Source organism: Sarcophilus harrisii, chromosome 2 (genome assembly GCF_902635505.1).
Source record: "Sarcophilus harrisii chromosome 2, mSarHar1.11, whole genome shotgun sequence".
NCBI classification, from domain to species: Eukaryota; Metazoa; Chordata; class Mammalia; order Dasyuromorphia; family Dasyuridae; genus Sarcophilus; species Sarcophilus harrisii.
In genome coordinates this window covers 419138211-419153877 of record NC_045427.1, presented here as the reverse complement: position 1 = coordinate 419153877, position 15667 = coordinate 419138211, and the positions used below count along the sequence as shown (strand labels likewise).

Here is a 15667-nt window from a genome sequence, read left to right as displayed (position 1 = left end):
GTCTTCCATTGTGATAGATGAGGTTGTATGCAGGGTCTAGGCTGAAGAGAGATTCCCCATAAATGATTAGGTTCTCCAGATGACATTGTGTAATTTATTGCACTAATATCCAGAACATGAAAAGAAAGAGCCTCTTTAATGGAATCCATGATTACTCAAAAAATCAGTCTATAGTAGAGGTGAGCAAACTAGTCCTGGGGGTCAAATCCAGTTTTCTGCTTCTTTTTGTGTGGCCCTTAAGAATGTTTTACATTTTAAAATAAACTTTAATGTAAAAACAATTCTTAGCTGGAGGATAGGAAGGGTAGAGTGCAAAAAGATAAAGAGCTAGATTTGGCTCTCAGGCCTAGTTTACTGACTCCTTTGTCTATAGGAAAAAGAAAAATGGATGAAAATGCCTATTATCCAAATTATGACATGAATTTGGAAGGGAAGTCCATTGAATCTCTTTATCTGTAAGTATTTCTTCAGTTACTACAGAAGGACAATGATTGGGCATAGCATTGAACAGGAGAAAAAAAGGAGATCTCATGGTACTGGGGAAATTGTGCAACTCTTTCAACTATCCCAAGCTGCTCTTATATAAAACTTCCAACATTTCAACATTAATGCAAGGTAGATGCAAGTGGACTTCAACATATTTCCAATAAAGACCCATGTGAAAGAAATAAAAGGCTTATGAACAAAGAAAGGTATTCATCACAAAGGCATTGGTGGCTCACCCATGAAGTAAGAAGGAGGGATAACAGATAGATACCTTGAATGATACAATGAAACTCATAGGACATAAAATGCCCTGGAAGAAGGGGTCCAGCACATTGAATAGATCCTTTGTGAAGGACCAATGAAAGACCATAAACAAGAATCATGTAGGATAAACAGGTATGAAAAGGTCTCAATCAGCATTAATGGAGGGAATACCTACATTAATGAAATCATAGATCACTTGAAATAAGTTTATACAGAAGCAAAAGGGAATAAAGTCACTCTTGTAAGAAAGCAGAAGGTAACCAACCACCTGCCATAATTGTTGATCAGTTGCATCAGGTAAATTTTTGTTAGCTCTTCATGGGCAGAGATCACAATGGGTAATTTTTTTTCCATATTCCTATTTCTAGAGTTTAACATGGAGCCTTGCACAGAGCAAGCATTTGATAGAAAATTTGTTGAGTTTATAGGAGGTAATACTATATTGGGGAAAGGCTGGACTAGTGAGTAATTAATATTAATCCTCATTTTACTGGTAAGAAAATTAAAGCATTGAGAGCTGATGTGGCTTGTCCAAGGTCATTCAATTTTTAAGTGTCAAACCTGGAATTTGATCCTTGGTTTCCTTGGCTCCAAGTTTCATTCTGTTTTCCATAGCAGATATTGTTGGAAGCTCAGAACAGCAAGAAAATGGGAACAGGAATGAATAAAATGAGAGAATGATAACCAGTTTTCATGATGAAAATATTATAAAGGCTATAAGAGGCTGGGATTTGAGGGAAACATTGGATATGAGAAGACTAGCAAATTCAGTTATCTACTTTCTTCTGGGCTCTGTCACATTCTGTGTTGCACAAAAAGGTACAATTAGAATTAACTTTCATGCCTCCCAGGCAAGACTTCCTCTCTACTTTCCTGATCTTGGCCCTCAGTGAGAAGGTGCTATCCCTAATCCCCTCAGATCTCCTTTCTGACCCTTCCAGCTTTTGGAAGTGATGGCATGTTGGGGTTAAGGAACTAGGGAACCAAGGGGGAATCAAAGGGTATTTTTGGAGGTGGGAAAGAGGTTACCATTGGAATTCTGGTGGAGGATATGCTGCCACCTTCACTGGAAGCTTCACCAGATCATCTCCTGCTGTGGCCTCGATCACAGGGCCCTTCAGCCAGTCCACACTAATGAAGGGTTTGTCTGTGAAATGGAGCGAACAGGAGTGAGGCAAAGACCTTTTTCATAGTCAAAGATGAATTCTTACATTTTTTAAAGGCTTAACTCAAATGCTATCTCTTCCAAGAAAGAATATCTTATTCTAGACTATAAACTGGATTGTAAACTTCTTGAAGGCAGGGAACAATTTTATCTAAACTTTTAGAACTTGACACAATTCTCTGCATAAGCACATAAAGGTTTGTTAAATTGCTTTTAATGACTATCAAATTTCTCACCAGCCTTAAAAAGGAAATGGGCTCCTTAACCTTGCTGAAGTATGAAGAGAGGGAACACTGACCTACAGAAGGAACAAAGAGCAGGGAAGTTGGACAGAGAATGTAGGCTTGAAAGCCCAATCACTGGGAACAGATATAGACAGGAGACATTAGGAAAAGACATGAAACAGAGACACAGAGCCAGTCTCTAAAGAGTATAACAGAAGTAGAACACAGAGCAGAAATATGGAATGGAGACACTGACTAAGTGGTCACTAAGCTGAGTCAGCAATCAGGGACTCAATTCCTTTAGGTCACTTGCAAATGTAGGGATGTACATGTACACACACACACACACACACACAGGTCTCTACAAAGGCTTTTGGTGAATGAATGAATGCATACAGTGATGGATAGATTAAAGATCTATAGCCCTTTTGGTTATGGGCAACACACATATCTACAGTTATGAGGTCTTATGAGGGGGAGGGCTAGCTGGGGTTGAGGCAGAAAGAAAGCCTCCTCTGTGAGTCTCCCTTCCCTCCTCTTCCGAATACTGTACCCAAGGGCCTATCCTCTCTCCTAAGACCCAATTGTGGCCATACCGTGCACAATGACCTCAGTGCTTTCCCTGAAGCTCTGGACACCATTGCTGGCTTCACACACATACTTCCCGAGGTCTTGTTGGCTCACATTCTGGATGACCAGGATGCTGGATAGTTCTGTATGCGTCTGTTGGGAGCGGCGCTCAGGTGTCACTGCTCCAGCTCGTTCTGTCTGCCAATGGGATGGAACAGGAGAGGTCAGCATCCTGCCTCTGCCCCCTTCTCCTGTCTTTGATACCTTGTGTTCCCAGAGGACGAATCACCAGGTAGTCCCTTGTTGTTGTTGTTGATCCTTTTTTCTCAAAGAGGACTCAAGACATCTGGGGGCTGATATCTTGACTTGCAAATGAATTGGATTTAAATGAGGCAGAGCTGTGAAAAACCATCAGCCTCACTCCTCCAGAGTTGTATAGCCCCACTGTCTTCAGAAGAATGGTAGCCTTGTTTTGGGTAGGAGGGAGGGAAGGACTAGGATGCTGACTTTTGTGAAAAAGGAATACCCAAGAACTAGGTTATCTAGGATTTCCTCAGGAGCTTGAATTCAGTTCTTAAGGTGACCCACCAGCACCTCCTTCCAAGAGAATCTCCCATAGATTCCGATGGCCTAAAGTTCTATAGGGAAGGTGGCCCAAAAGATATAGGAAGTTCTTGATGATAATTTTTTTTTTAATGCAAACAGTTTACATTCATTTCCCAGTGTTCCTTCTCTGAGTGTAGCTGCTTCTGTCCATCATTGATCTACTGAAACTGAATTAGATCTTCTCTTTGTTGAAGAAATCCACTTCCATTAGAATACCTCTTCATACAGTATCGTTGTTGAAGTGTATAATGATCTCCGGGTTCTGCTCATTTCACTCAGCATCTCCAAATAAGTCTCTCAAAGCCTCTCTGTATTCATCCTGCTGGTCATTTCTTACAGAACAATAATATTACATAACATTCATATACCACAATTTACCCAACCATTCTCCAATTGATGCGCATCCATTCATATTCCAGTTTCTAGCCACTACAAACAGGGCTGCCACAAACATTTTGGCACATACAGGTCCCTTTCCCTTCTTTAGTATCTCCTTGGGGTATAAGCCCAGTAGTAGCATTGCTAGATCAAAGGATATGCACAATTTGATAACTTTTTAGGCATAATTCCAGATTGCTCTCCAGAATGGTTGGATTCATTCACAACTCCACCAACAATGCATCAGTGTCCCAGTTTTCTCGCATACCCTCCAACATTCATCATTATTTTTTCCTGTCATCTTAGCCAATCTGACAGGTGTGTAGTGGTATGTCAGAGTTGTCTTAATTTGTATTTCTCTGATCAATAGTGATTTGGAACACTCTTTCATATGAGTAGAAATAGTCTCAATTTCATCATCTGAAAATTGTCTGTTCATATCCTTTGACCTTGATGATAAAATTTAACAAAATTTTTTTCAGTGAGGCCAAAAAGAGCAAATTGCTTAAAAATAAAATTGTGGCTACACAAAGATCTCAGAAGTTGATTCAGAGAAAAGAAAAACAAAGGAGATGGAAACAAGAATTAATAAAATAAGAGAATGAATAAAAAGGGATGGTATGGCCCAGAAGGAAAAATATTAAAATTAGTAAAGCTCAAAATGAACTGAAGCTGGTAACAAATGCTAAGAATATACAACTTCTTTTTATGTTATGTAGGAAACAAGAGATAGAACCAATAAGGGATAGAAGGATTACTGACTGGGATAGATAATGAAAATGAATGAACAGAAAGCAGAGCTACTTAATGCTTATTGTGATTTTCTTTTCTCTTGTTAAAAAAAAGATTTTCTGATTAGAAAGAATTTATTATTTTGATTTGCCATAGGACTTTTAATATATTTAACATTATATTTTTCCCCAATGATATATAAAAACAACTTTTAACATTCATTTCAAAAATGGAGTTTCAAATTCTCTCTCTCTCCTCTCTCCCTTCATTGAAAAAGCAAGCAATTTGATATGGATTATACAAGTATAGTTATGTAAACATATTTCCATATTAGTCATATTGTGAAAGAAAACAGATTGAAAAAAATCCAAGAAAAATGAAGTAAAAAAAGTATGCTTTCAAATACCTTCAGACTCCATCAGTTGAAAGAATAGATTTTCAAAAATGTTTATAATGTTCTAAATCTCAAGAAAAATGAGTAAATGATAAGAGTCCCTAGTTATCCTTAATTAGTTCAAGTCTTTGGGCCTAAATCAACTGTTTCCTAGTATACTGAAAGAGCTGACTTTGATAACCTTTAAGTGATCCATGAAAAATCATGAAGAAAAAGTCATTATTGGTCATAGAAATGCAAATTAAGACAACTCTGAGATACCACTACAAATCTCTCAGATTGGCTAAGATGACAGGAAAAGATAATGATGAATGTTGGAGGGGATGTGGGAAAACTGGGACACTGATGCATTGTTGGTGGAGTTGTGAATGAATCCAACCATCCAACGAATTCAGCCATCCAACCACCCAGGGAGCATCCTGGAACTATGCTCAAAAAGTTATCAACCTTGTATATCCTTTGACCTAGTAGTGTTCGCTCTGGGCTTATATTCCAAAGAGATCTTAAAGGAGAGAAAGAGACCCATATGTGCAAAAATGTTTGTGGCAGCCCTTTTTATAGTGACTAGAAACTGGAAACTGAGCCCATCCATTGTAGAATGGCTGAATAAATTATGATATATTAATGTTATGGAATATTATTGTTCTGTAAAAATGACCAACAGGATGATTTCAGAGAGACCTGGAGAGACTTAGATTAATTGATGCTAAGTGAAACAAGCAGAACCAGGAGATCACTGTACATGGCAACAACAAGACTATATGATAATAAATACTGATGGATGTGGCTCTCTTCAATAATGAATTGATTCAGACCAGTTTTAATTGTTCAGTAATGAAGAGAGCCATTTGCACCCAGGGAGAGGACTGTGGAAACTGAGTAAGGACCACAACACAGCATTTTCACTCTTTCTGACTTTTTCTGTTGTTGTTTGCTTGAATTTTTGTTCTCCTTCTCAGTTTTTTTTTCTTTCTAGATCCAATTTTTCTTGTGCAGCAAGATAACTATGGATATATATACATATATTGGATTTAATATATATTTTAGGCTGGATTCTTTGAGATGACAGTCTCGTCCAGCCCTGGGACCAAGATCCATTTGGTCCCAGTATATCTCTCCATTTAATAAACTATTAAGTTGGTCTCTAACCTTTATCTTGCTCAGTTTCTCCGGCATTACACTATAAGAAAAAGAGTATAGTAGTCTTCCCCAATTCCCAACCGGCTAACCAAGAACTCTTTTATTAAAGGAAAGAATCAAAAGGGGCTGTTTCCCCTATCTTTCAAGTCTTTTAAGTCTGCAACATTAGACACTGTCAAAGAATGTAGCTTCTTTTTTTTTTTTTTTCCAGATAGCTCTTCCCTCCCCCCCCCTTTTAATAGCTTTTTATTGACAGAACATATGCATGGGTAATTTTTCAGCATTGAGTCTTGCAATCACTTCTGTTCCAACTTTTCCCTTCCTTCCCTCCAATCCCTTCCCTAGATGGTAAGCAGTCTGATACATGTTAAACATTTTAAAGTATATCTTAAATAATATATATTTTAACATGTATTGGAATACCTGCCATCTAGGGGAGGAGGTGAGGGGAAGGTGGGGAAAATTTGGAACAGAAAGTTTTGCAAGGGTCAGTGTTGAAAAATTACCCATACATATATTGTAAATAAAAAGCTATAATAAAAATCATGGAGAAAAAGAAAGGATCAGAGGTAGTGGGCACATGTCATATAAATTTAAGTTTTAAAATGTGTGTATGTGTGTGTATATATACATGTATATGTATATAAGACACAAATTAAGAGGACACAATTTTTAAAATATAGTTTTGATATTATTAGGGGGATAACTTGTGATTATTTAGAAATGGAAGGAATAATCACCAAAAATTGATATGAGTTCATCAAGAACAGATATATGAAGAACCTTGTTTCCTTTTTTGATATAACTACTTGGTTAGTAGATCAAGGGAATGACACAAACATAGCATGCCTGAATTTCAATAAGACATTTTAAAAACATATCTGGAAAATGATGAGGAGTTGAAAGGCACCAAGAGACTGGTCAGGGATAAGGAGTGTAATAAATGTCATGATAGGGCTTCAAGGATTCAAGCTAAGCACCTCTGACATTCCACTAAATTTAAGGGAGAACATTCATTGTCATCTCCTGGTACCTTGGTAACTTTCCTTAGTTTTTCAATTTCTCTAGTTGGTCTGTGGTTTTGTCCACAGCAAAAAACTAAGAAATCCTGTCTAGAGCTATTTACTGTTTAAAGAATGGGGAGGAGGAGAAAAAGAGTAGGAGAGGAATGCCAGGGCAGGGGAAGCTGGAAGGAAATGTCTTACCTCCTAGAGAGATTGGAATGACTGGGGTTTGGGAAGGAGAAATGGGTGGTAGATATCAGCAAAAGAAAGAAGGCTCAGAGGAGGGAAGAATATTGGTCATACAGGGACTGGTCTGGGGGTGAGAAGTACTGTAGAGTCTATATTGGCCAGAAGCCTACAAATGAGTCAACTAGCACTTATTAACTACCTATCATACCTAGGCTCTCTGTGAGATGCTGGGGATCCAAAGACAAAATTGAAACAGTTTTTGCCTTCAAGGAGAGTCTACCCTCTCAATCCTTGCTCATGTATGCAGCCCGAGATGCTCAGCCCTGTTCAAGGCATCAGTCGTCCAGGAGAGCACCAGGATCTCCAGAGAATGAGTCAGGGAATGAATTCTAGACAGAGCAGGGCTGATGGAGGCAATCTTGATAGGCTCCCTGGGAGCTTCATTGGCCTGGGGTTAGAAAATGGGCAAGGGATGGAGGCTTCAGGTCTACAAAGATAGACAATGATGACAATAAAAGGAGGATGACTCTAGTGGGAAGAAGAGAATCTTTCAGTACTGAAAGAGAGAAAGACAGACAGTGGAGAGACAGGAACAGAGACACAGAGAGAGACAGAGAAATAGAGGCAGAGAGATAGCATGTGAAAGAGTGATTGTGTGTGTTGAGTCAGAGGGATGGAATGGGGAGACAGTGTAGTCTAAGGAAAAGAGACATAACCTTGGAATGAGAAGACCTGGATTCAAATATCACCTCTGGTGCCTACTACCTTTGCAATCTTAGATAAATTACTTAATCTTCTTGGGACTCAGCTGTAAAATGAGGATGTTACAATCTGGCATGGGAGACTTCTTCTAGCTCTAGTATAGACTTTATGAACAGTGAATAGGAGATGAGAGGGACACTGAAGCAGTGTTGAGAAAACAAGTATCAGCTTCCCATATGGCAAGGTGTTTTAATGGACATGTTGGGCTGGGGATTGTGCCAGGGGAACAGTCATGAAGATGCTTCTCCTGGTTTGAGGGTTTCTCTTTTGAAAAGGAACAGCAACATGGATGAATAGAAAGGGAAATAGATAGGGAAAAACTGAGTTCAGATCTTGCCTTAGATGCTTACTGGCTGACCCTGAACTAATCTTTCTGTGCCTCAGTTTCCTTATCTGTAAAAAAAGTCTAAATTGGTCTTTGAACTCTATGATTGTATAGTGAGTGCTAAGAGTATGGGGTTGTCATTTAACATATTAGTTGGTATGAGATAGACTATTTCTAGAATTCTATAATATATTAAGAGAGGTAGTTTTTTTCTTTGTTTTAGAATATTTCATCAGAGAGGGAACAATTAATTAAGCTGGTCTTCCTTGATGAAGGAACAAGGTACACTAAGTCTGAGTCTCTTTTCTGAGCCTCCATTCCTTACTTGTAAAATAAACATGTTCATCATTGCCTTAGAGTTTTGTGATGTTGAAATGACATACTAGATATGTAAGCCTTTCGTAAACACTAAGTATCATAGAATTGTGAGGAATAATTATTGCTTTTGTTAATTTTGAGAAGGTATAGACTTATGATTTTGTTGGTATGACACTCCCAACGAAGAAATTCCTTATTATTAATGTAAACTGGCACATATTTTGCAACGTAAAGTCAGAGACTATAAAGAACTAATTTGGGGCATAGAGAGAATAAATGACTTGCCTAGGACCACCCTGCCAGTATGGAAACCAGCTCTTCCAGATTCTGAGGCTAACTCTCCTTATCTTTTATTCATCTTGGCCTTCATGACTGCTCTTTAGTTATTATGTTAATAATAAAAACATAATTATATCATGATACAATTAACATGGCATCAATTATTAACTAACCAATATGGGTTACACTTAAAGTATATGTTCATGATTATATCAGTTATGTTAGAATTTAAAAATTCTATTAAATATCTTTACTAGAACTTGAGAAATAAGAGTTCCCCTGAAGAGCAAATATTTAATTTCAGTGTCTTTTGCCTCTTGAGACCCAGTGTTATGATCCACATGATCCTATGGGTAACTCTAAAGAGCAAAATATTAAAGGATATGAGATGATTTGAGAGACTTGGGACAAAAAGTATTTCCAGGTGATGGATGCTTCTTACCAAAGGGAAGGTTGACACAACACTAGCTATGGGCATAAAATGCGTGGAGGGAGGAATTAGCCAGAACTCACAAGAACCAGGAGGATGTGAGGGATGGTTGTGATGAGCCACAGGGAGCAAAGCCCTAACTATTCCATGGAGAGATACCAAAGAAAGACCAGCCCACTTAGGGAAGAATATAAGTAAGGAGGTCTCCCTGGAAGGAAGAAGAGGGCTAACCTGCTTTCCAGGATAATCCCACTGGAAGGTAACTCCTGAGTTGAACTCGGCCCATACAGTACAGTTCAGAACCAGCTTCTCCCCCACCAGCAGCTCCAAGGCTTTCTTAGGATATAGCTGAATGTCATATAGCTCATTTCCTGGGGGACACAGGCAAACACAGAACACAATACAGTAACACAGAGCATACAAAACAACACATACACAATAATATAAAACATATGGCAATACAGTTGACTCAATGATACAGAAAAGTAATGGAGCACAGGACAACTCTTACAACAGACAGCACATATGACAGATACAGCAAATACAAAGAAAGATGCGTGCATGCACACGTAACAATATGCATGAATGTTCATACACAGAGACATAGGCATATACAAAAATGATTCCAAAACTCTAGCTGGAGTCTCTAGGATTGCCTTCTAATCCCTCCTCTTTCCTTCCAGCCCCATATCCAATATCACCACTACCAGGGCTGTGAGACCCAGCAGAAATGGGAAACACATTTCCCTCCCTGGACTCAGGAACTGGAGAAATTTTCATGTTTCTCATTCTGGTGGCACCTCACAAACAAGGGCTTGGGACCAAGGCTGGAGTGGGCTCCTCTGGGATAAACATGAGGGGGATACCCTATGATCTGGCAGGAGTAGGCTGTTCCCATCATACCAGTGATATGGATGATGAAGATGTTGGAACGGAAGGTTCGGCCCCGGATGATGGTCTCACACTGGAGGAACAAGGTGTCTCCGAGGAGTGACGTGGGCACCAGCATTCCCCTCCTGTCATCCCACACGATTTCTTGTCCATCTGGCCGGATCACCCTGATTTGCTAGGGGTGGGGCGGATGGTCAGGGGCTGGCTGCCTCTCCCCTCCCCACCATAACTCAGGGACGTCTGGATCCAAGGCCCCTTTTCCAGGAATGGTCATCAGACACCTCCAGTTCTGATTCATTGGGATCAGAAACCCTGGGCAGGGAGGAGGAATCTGGAGCAGGATAGGGGAAATAGGGGGTGGTGGTGAGAAAGGAAGAAAGGGAGTGGTGGTTCATACCGAATGCAGAGTGACGTTGAGATCCGGGATGGACACCAGGCAGGGTACCCACGTATGGTCCTTGTTAACCAGGAGAGTGTCTGGCCTGTTGATGAAGGGCTGCTCGAAGTCTGAGGCCAAGGACAGCCATCCGCCGAGGAAGAGGGAGAGAGGAGAAATGAAGAAGTGGAGAGAAAAGAAAGAAATGGAGAGGGAAAGAAGAGAAAGGTGAGGAGGGTAAAGGAAGAGAGGAATGAGGAAGGAATAAGGAGGAAAAGGATGGGTATGAAATGGAAGCAAAGGTGGAATATAATAGGATAGAGGAAGGAAACAGAAGGAAGGAAGAAGAAAAGGAGGAAGGATAGGAAGAAGGAAAAGGAAAGAGGAAAAACAAGACTTCCTGAGTGGTTGGATGGATGAGTAAGGAAGCAGGGAGGGGGGTCCATGGAAGGGATAACATGCCAAACCTCAGGTCATATTCCCATGTTCAGATTCCCATCAGTCATGGGCCTTCATGGACATAGCTGGGTTTTCAGACCCGCTTTTTCCAGGTGAGTTCTGTCTTGCTATAGCCTAAACCTTATTGCTGTACTGACAAAGGGAGGCTGGAGGCCCCTAGTTTGATATGCCAGACACAGAATAAGCACTATAGCAGCCAGGCTTGTTTTCATTTTATACTGACACAGAACAAGTTTAGCACTGAACTTTTACAAATAAGATGAAAGAAGAAAGAAACAGAATTGATATTGAGGTAGGACTTCAGATTGATAAGACAAGAAATGGGATGATGTTTTCCTAAAAGCAGATTATCAAACGGGCATGGCAGCAAGACATAACTGTGATAGAGGATTTAAAATAGTCAGATATCTGCTGAAAGTCTAAGAAATTCCTGCCATGATGAAAAGTTCATCTCCAAGAAAGCAGATGAAAAGAAATGGAGGAAGATCTATTTTGGACTTTTTTCTGATTAATAAAAAGAGACTAGCTTGTGTAATAACTTGTGAAAGACTAGCTTAGGAGAAAGTGATCATGTTATCTTAGCATTAATCATAGTAAAGAAAGAGAATGCAATATTTTTCCTTTAAGAAAGGAGATTTCAAAAAGTTCTGAAAAAACTACTTTATTATCTCTTGGATTAATTCTTTTCAGAATTGATGGCTCATAAGAGATTAAAGATTTTCTAAAAAGTAATTCTGAATACACAATTATACATTTTCAGTTAAAGCAGAAAATGGAGAAGAATAAAGAGGGACCAATGTGGTCACACAGGGAGCTCTTAGGTGAGCCTGGATATGTACAAAGGGTAAGGGAAGGTGGGGCATATACATAAAGATGAACGCAAAATATAGAATAATAAAAAAATAATAGGAATGCCAGATTAGCAAGTCTCAAAATGAACTGAGCTTTGGGGAAAATGCTAAAAAAAAATAACAAGGAAGTCTTTTTAAAAATTATGTTGAGCTTTGAAAGTCTTAAGATCTCTGATCAATACAATAATCAACCATAACTCTGAAGGACTAAACAGCATCCTTCTCATTTCTTGACTGAAATGTGATGGACTAAAAGTGTAGAAGGAGATATGTACTTTCTAGGCAAGTCAAATTATGGATTTGTTTTTACTATGCCAACTTGTTACAAGAGAAGGCTTTTTAAATTAATGGGTGGGAAGAAGTTTGGTTTTGTTGAGAATGGGGAGAAGAAAAACTTTTAAAGCATCAATGAAGCATTTTTAAAAATACACAGTAGAAAAGAAAAAGAGGGATAGCTTTGAAACTCTTGATTTTAATAGTTAAAACAAATTATATGTAATAAAAACTCATATTTTCAACTACAACTTTTTCTAACCTCTATATGTGGAAACATTCATGTAAGTATTGGTGTTTTGTCAAAATTGGAATAACAAAAATGAAACACATTTGTGAAATGAAAAAAATAAATAAAAAGTAACAAAAAGAAAAAGAAGAGAGAAATTATAGAGAATGTGAGAAGTAACATGGGGTTGGCAACAATGTATGCTGTCTCAGTTTTTGAAAAGGGAAGAAGGAATCTGGAAGTTATGAAAAGGGTAGCTTATTGTAAAAATCTAAAAATATTTCCATAAAGTTATTAAACAGATGGTCTATGAACATTTAGAATTCAAGACTCACTAGGAACCAATATGGGTTGACTCAGAACTGTCAAACTAATCTTATTAAAAGAAAAATATTTGTTTACTCAAAATATTATAAGCACTTACTAACTACTAAAATTCTAAAGGACTTGTGATAAAAATGTTATCCAGGGAAGCTAGATGGCACAGTGGATAACAGCACTGGCCCTAGAGTCAGGAGGACCTGAGTTCAAATTCAGCCTTAAACACTATGTGACCCTGGCCAAGTCACTCATCCCCAATTGCCTTTCAAAAAAAAAGGATCCTTGATAGCAGAAAGAGCCCTGGATTTGGCACCAGAAGACCTAAATTCACATTCTAGCTCTTACTTGTACTAGTAATTTGGGTGCGTTGAGTCTCAATGTCCCTATTTATAAAAGGCAGATAATATGTTTGCACTGTATAGCTTGCAGAGTTTGAGGGAGGACAACACCAAATAGACTGTATTTGGACCTTTGGAAAAGTGAGATAGCTATTACTCCTAGCTGACCTCAAAGGCTCCTTCAGTTCTAGATATTACTGCTCCACCCTTCACCAATTCTTTGAGGAGTTTCCCTCCCCCTGCCCCTTCTAGGGAGGTCAGTACTCCAGGGGGCCCCTGGATGGTGCTCACCTCTCACAAACACATAGGTGCTCACTGCGGTGGTGCCCTCAATTCGAGCCTTGATGTATTTGTAGTAGCAGATGTAGGAGCCGGTGTCATTGGCCTGGGTGCTGGTCAGCACTAGCACCTTGCAGTAGGGCCGGCTGTCGGTGCCTTCACAGTCTCGTTCAGCTCCGACCTCGGCTGGCTCCCCAGCTTTGCTCTCCTTGTCACCTTGTCTAGGTTCCTCCCCACCCCGGGGCCACGCCCACTCCAGGGGATGCTGTCCTCTGGCAGAGGGAGAGGAGAAAAAGAGAGAAATTATGGGTGCACTATGACAGAGACCATTCCTGGACCCAGCGTCTTTAGAGTGGGAAGGATAAAGAAGAAGGGGAGAGAAGATGGGAAAAAAAAGGACTAGAGACCCTGGCAAACTGTCTTAAGTCCTGACACTTACCTGAGGAGACTAGAGGTCTAAGCCATGGTTAGCAATGAATGCCAAGTCTGGCCTGAGTGTCCTGCTCTGATAGACAGGGGAGGTCCTTTGTAGAATATGGAAGTTAGAGTCTCAAAATTCTTAGGACCTTCTGGGCCTTGGGAGGGGTCAACTATGCACCTGTATAAAAGTCTTTGGGGTCAGAGACTTCTAAGTCAGATGATGGGGAGTAGGGACTCCAGAAGGGCAAAACTTGGCAAATTCTTCACAAATTGGCTCTTCTGAGCTGGGCCAATAGATACCATTATGTCCTGGTGGAAGATACTTCTTTGCAGGAGGCCTGGGGGACCAGAGGTGTGCTGTGAGATCCTAAGTAAGATATTTTCCCCTCCTCTCTGGGCTTTCTGATTCCCTGGCTTTTCCTGCAGGGTTCCAAATTGCTGGATTTAGGGTCTGCTAGGCTGAGTACCCATTCATTTAGGATCTGGGTGACAAGGCTTTCTTTGTGTAGAAAGGAAACACTTTATAAGTGAGCTTAGGTTTCTTACTGAGAGATAGGCAACAGACTTGGTATATCCAAAGGTTCCCTGCCTATAAGTAAGTGTGTAATCCTATGTCTTCTCCACAGAGACTATGGAGAAACATAATATAGTTGTAGTTCTCTAAGGAAGGAAACTAATTAATAGTAGCCTAGGATAGAAAAAGGAGGGGATAGGGACTGGGAGAAGGGGAGGAGTTTAGGGAAGAAGCTAAGAATTATTTCAACGTGTAATGGTCTAAACAAATTAGGAGAGCAAGAGACAATTTACCTATCAGATCTTTGGAGAAGGGAGGAATTTATGACAAAGAAGAACTAGAGAATATTATAAAAGACAAAATGGATAATTTTGATTACATTAAATTAAAAAGTTTTTGCACAAAAAAACCCAACAGAAACAAGATTTAAAGGGAAGTACAAAGCTGGGGAAAATCTTTATATCCAGTGTTTCTGATAAAGATCTCATTTCTAAAATATATCAAGAATGGTGTCAAATTTATAAAAATATATGGCATTCACCAGTTGATAAATGGTAAAAAGATATGAACAATTTTTAGATGATGAAATTAAAGCTATTTCTGGTCACGTGAAAAAAATGTTCCAAATAACTATCAATTAGAGAAATGCAAATTAAAACAATTCTGAGATACCATTGTATACCTTTCGGATTGGCCAAGATGATAGGAAAAAATAATAATAAATGTTGTAGGGGATGTGGGACACTAATGCATTGTTGGTGGAATTGTGAAATGATCTAACCATTCTGGAGAGCAATCTGGAACCATGACCAAAGGATTAGAAAATTGTGCATACTCTTTGACCCAGCAGTGACACTACTAGGTCTGCATCCCAAGTATATCATAAAGGAGGGGGAAAGGACTCACATGTGCAAAAATGTAGCAGCTCTTTTTGTGATAATGAAGAATTGGAGAATGAATAGATGCCCATCAATTGGGGAAGGGCTGAACAACAGTGGTACATGAAGGTAATGGAATATTATTATTATAGAAAGACCTGGAAAGATTTACATGAACTGATGCTGGGTTTGTATCCCAAGGAAATCATAAAGGAGGGGAAAGGACCCATGAAAAGAATTCTATGTGCAACTATGAATCTTTGTTTTATAGTATTTGCTCTCTCTCTCTCTCTCTCTCTCTCTCTCTCTCTGTATATGATAGATTCCACCTGCTATTTTCACAATTGTCCTGTTTGTCTTGGCTGTTTCCATACTTCTTTCCATTCTCTTCTGTGCATTTAAAAAAGTTCCAATAGTTTTCATCTCTGACTATCTCCTCATTTTCTATTAATCATAAGAAAGAAAAGGAAGAAAGAAAACTTATAACAAATAAGTATAGTCAAGTCAAAAAAATTCTTACAGTGGTTGTGTTTGTTAGAAGGTCCTCTGAAGCACAGATCCTCTGAAGATTT

General features: G+C 39.2%; 1 protein-coding gene across 1 annotated transcript in view; it reads right to left on the bottom strand.

Moving 5' to 3' along the window:
• The window catches only part of FLT4 (fms related receptor tyrosine kinase 4), a 111373-nt gene that overhangs the window by 44605 nt on the left and 51101 nt on the right, over positions 1 to 15667 (bottom strand). Inside the window, exons 3-8 of the mRNA XM_031953816.1 lie at positions 13296 to 13555; positions 10555 to 10664; positions 10170 to 10332; positions 9498 to 9637; positions 2736 to 2907; positions 1780 to 1897 (exon numbers count right to left, since the gene is read on the bottom strand). Of these exons, the coding sequence (XP_031809676.1) occupies positions 1780 to 1897; positions 2736 to 2907; positions 9498 to 9637; positions 10170 to 10332; positions 10555 to 10664; positions 13296 to 13555 (963 nt within the window). The remainder of the gene's footprint in view (positions 1 to 1779; positions 1898 to 2735; positions 2908 to 9497; positions 9638 to 10169; positions 10333 to 10554; positions 10665 to 13295; positions 13556 to 15667) is intronic.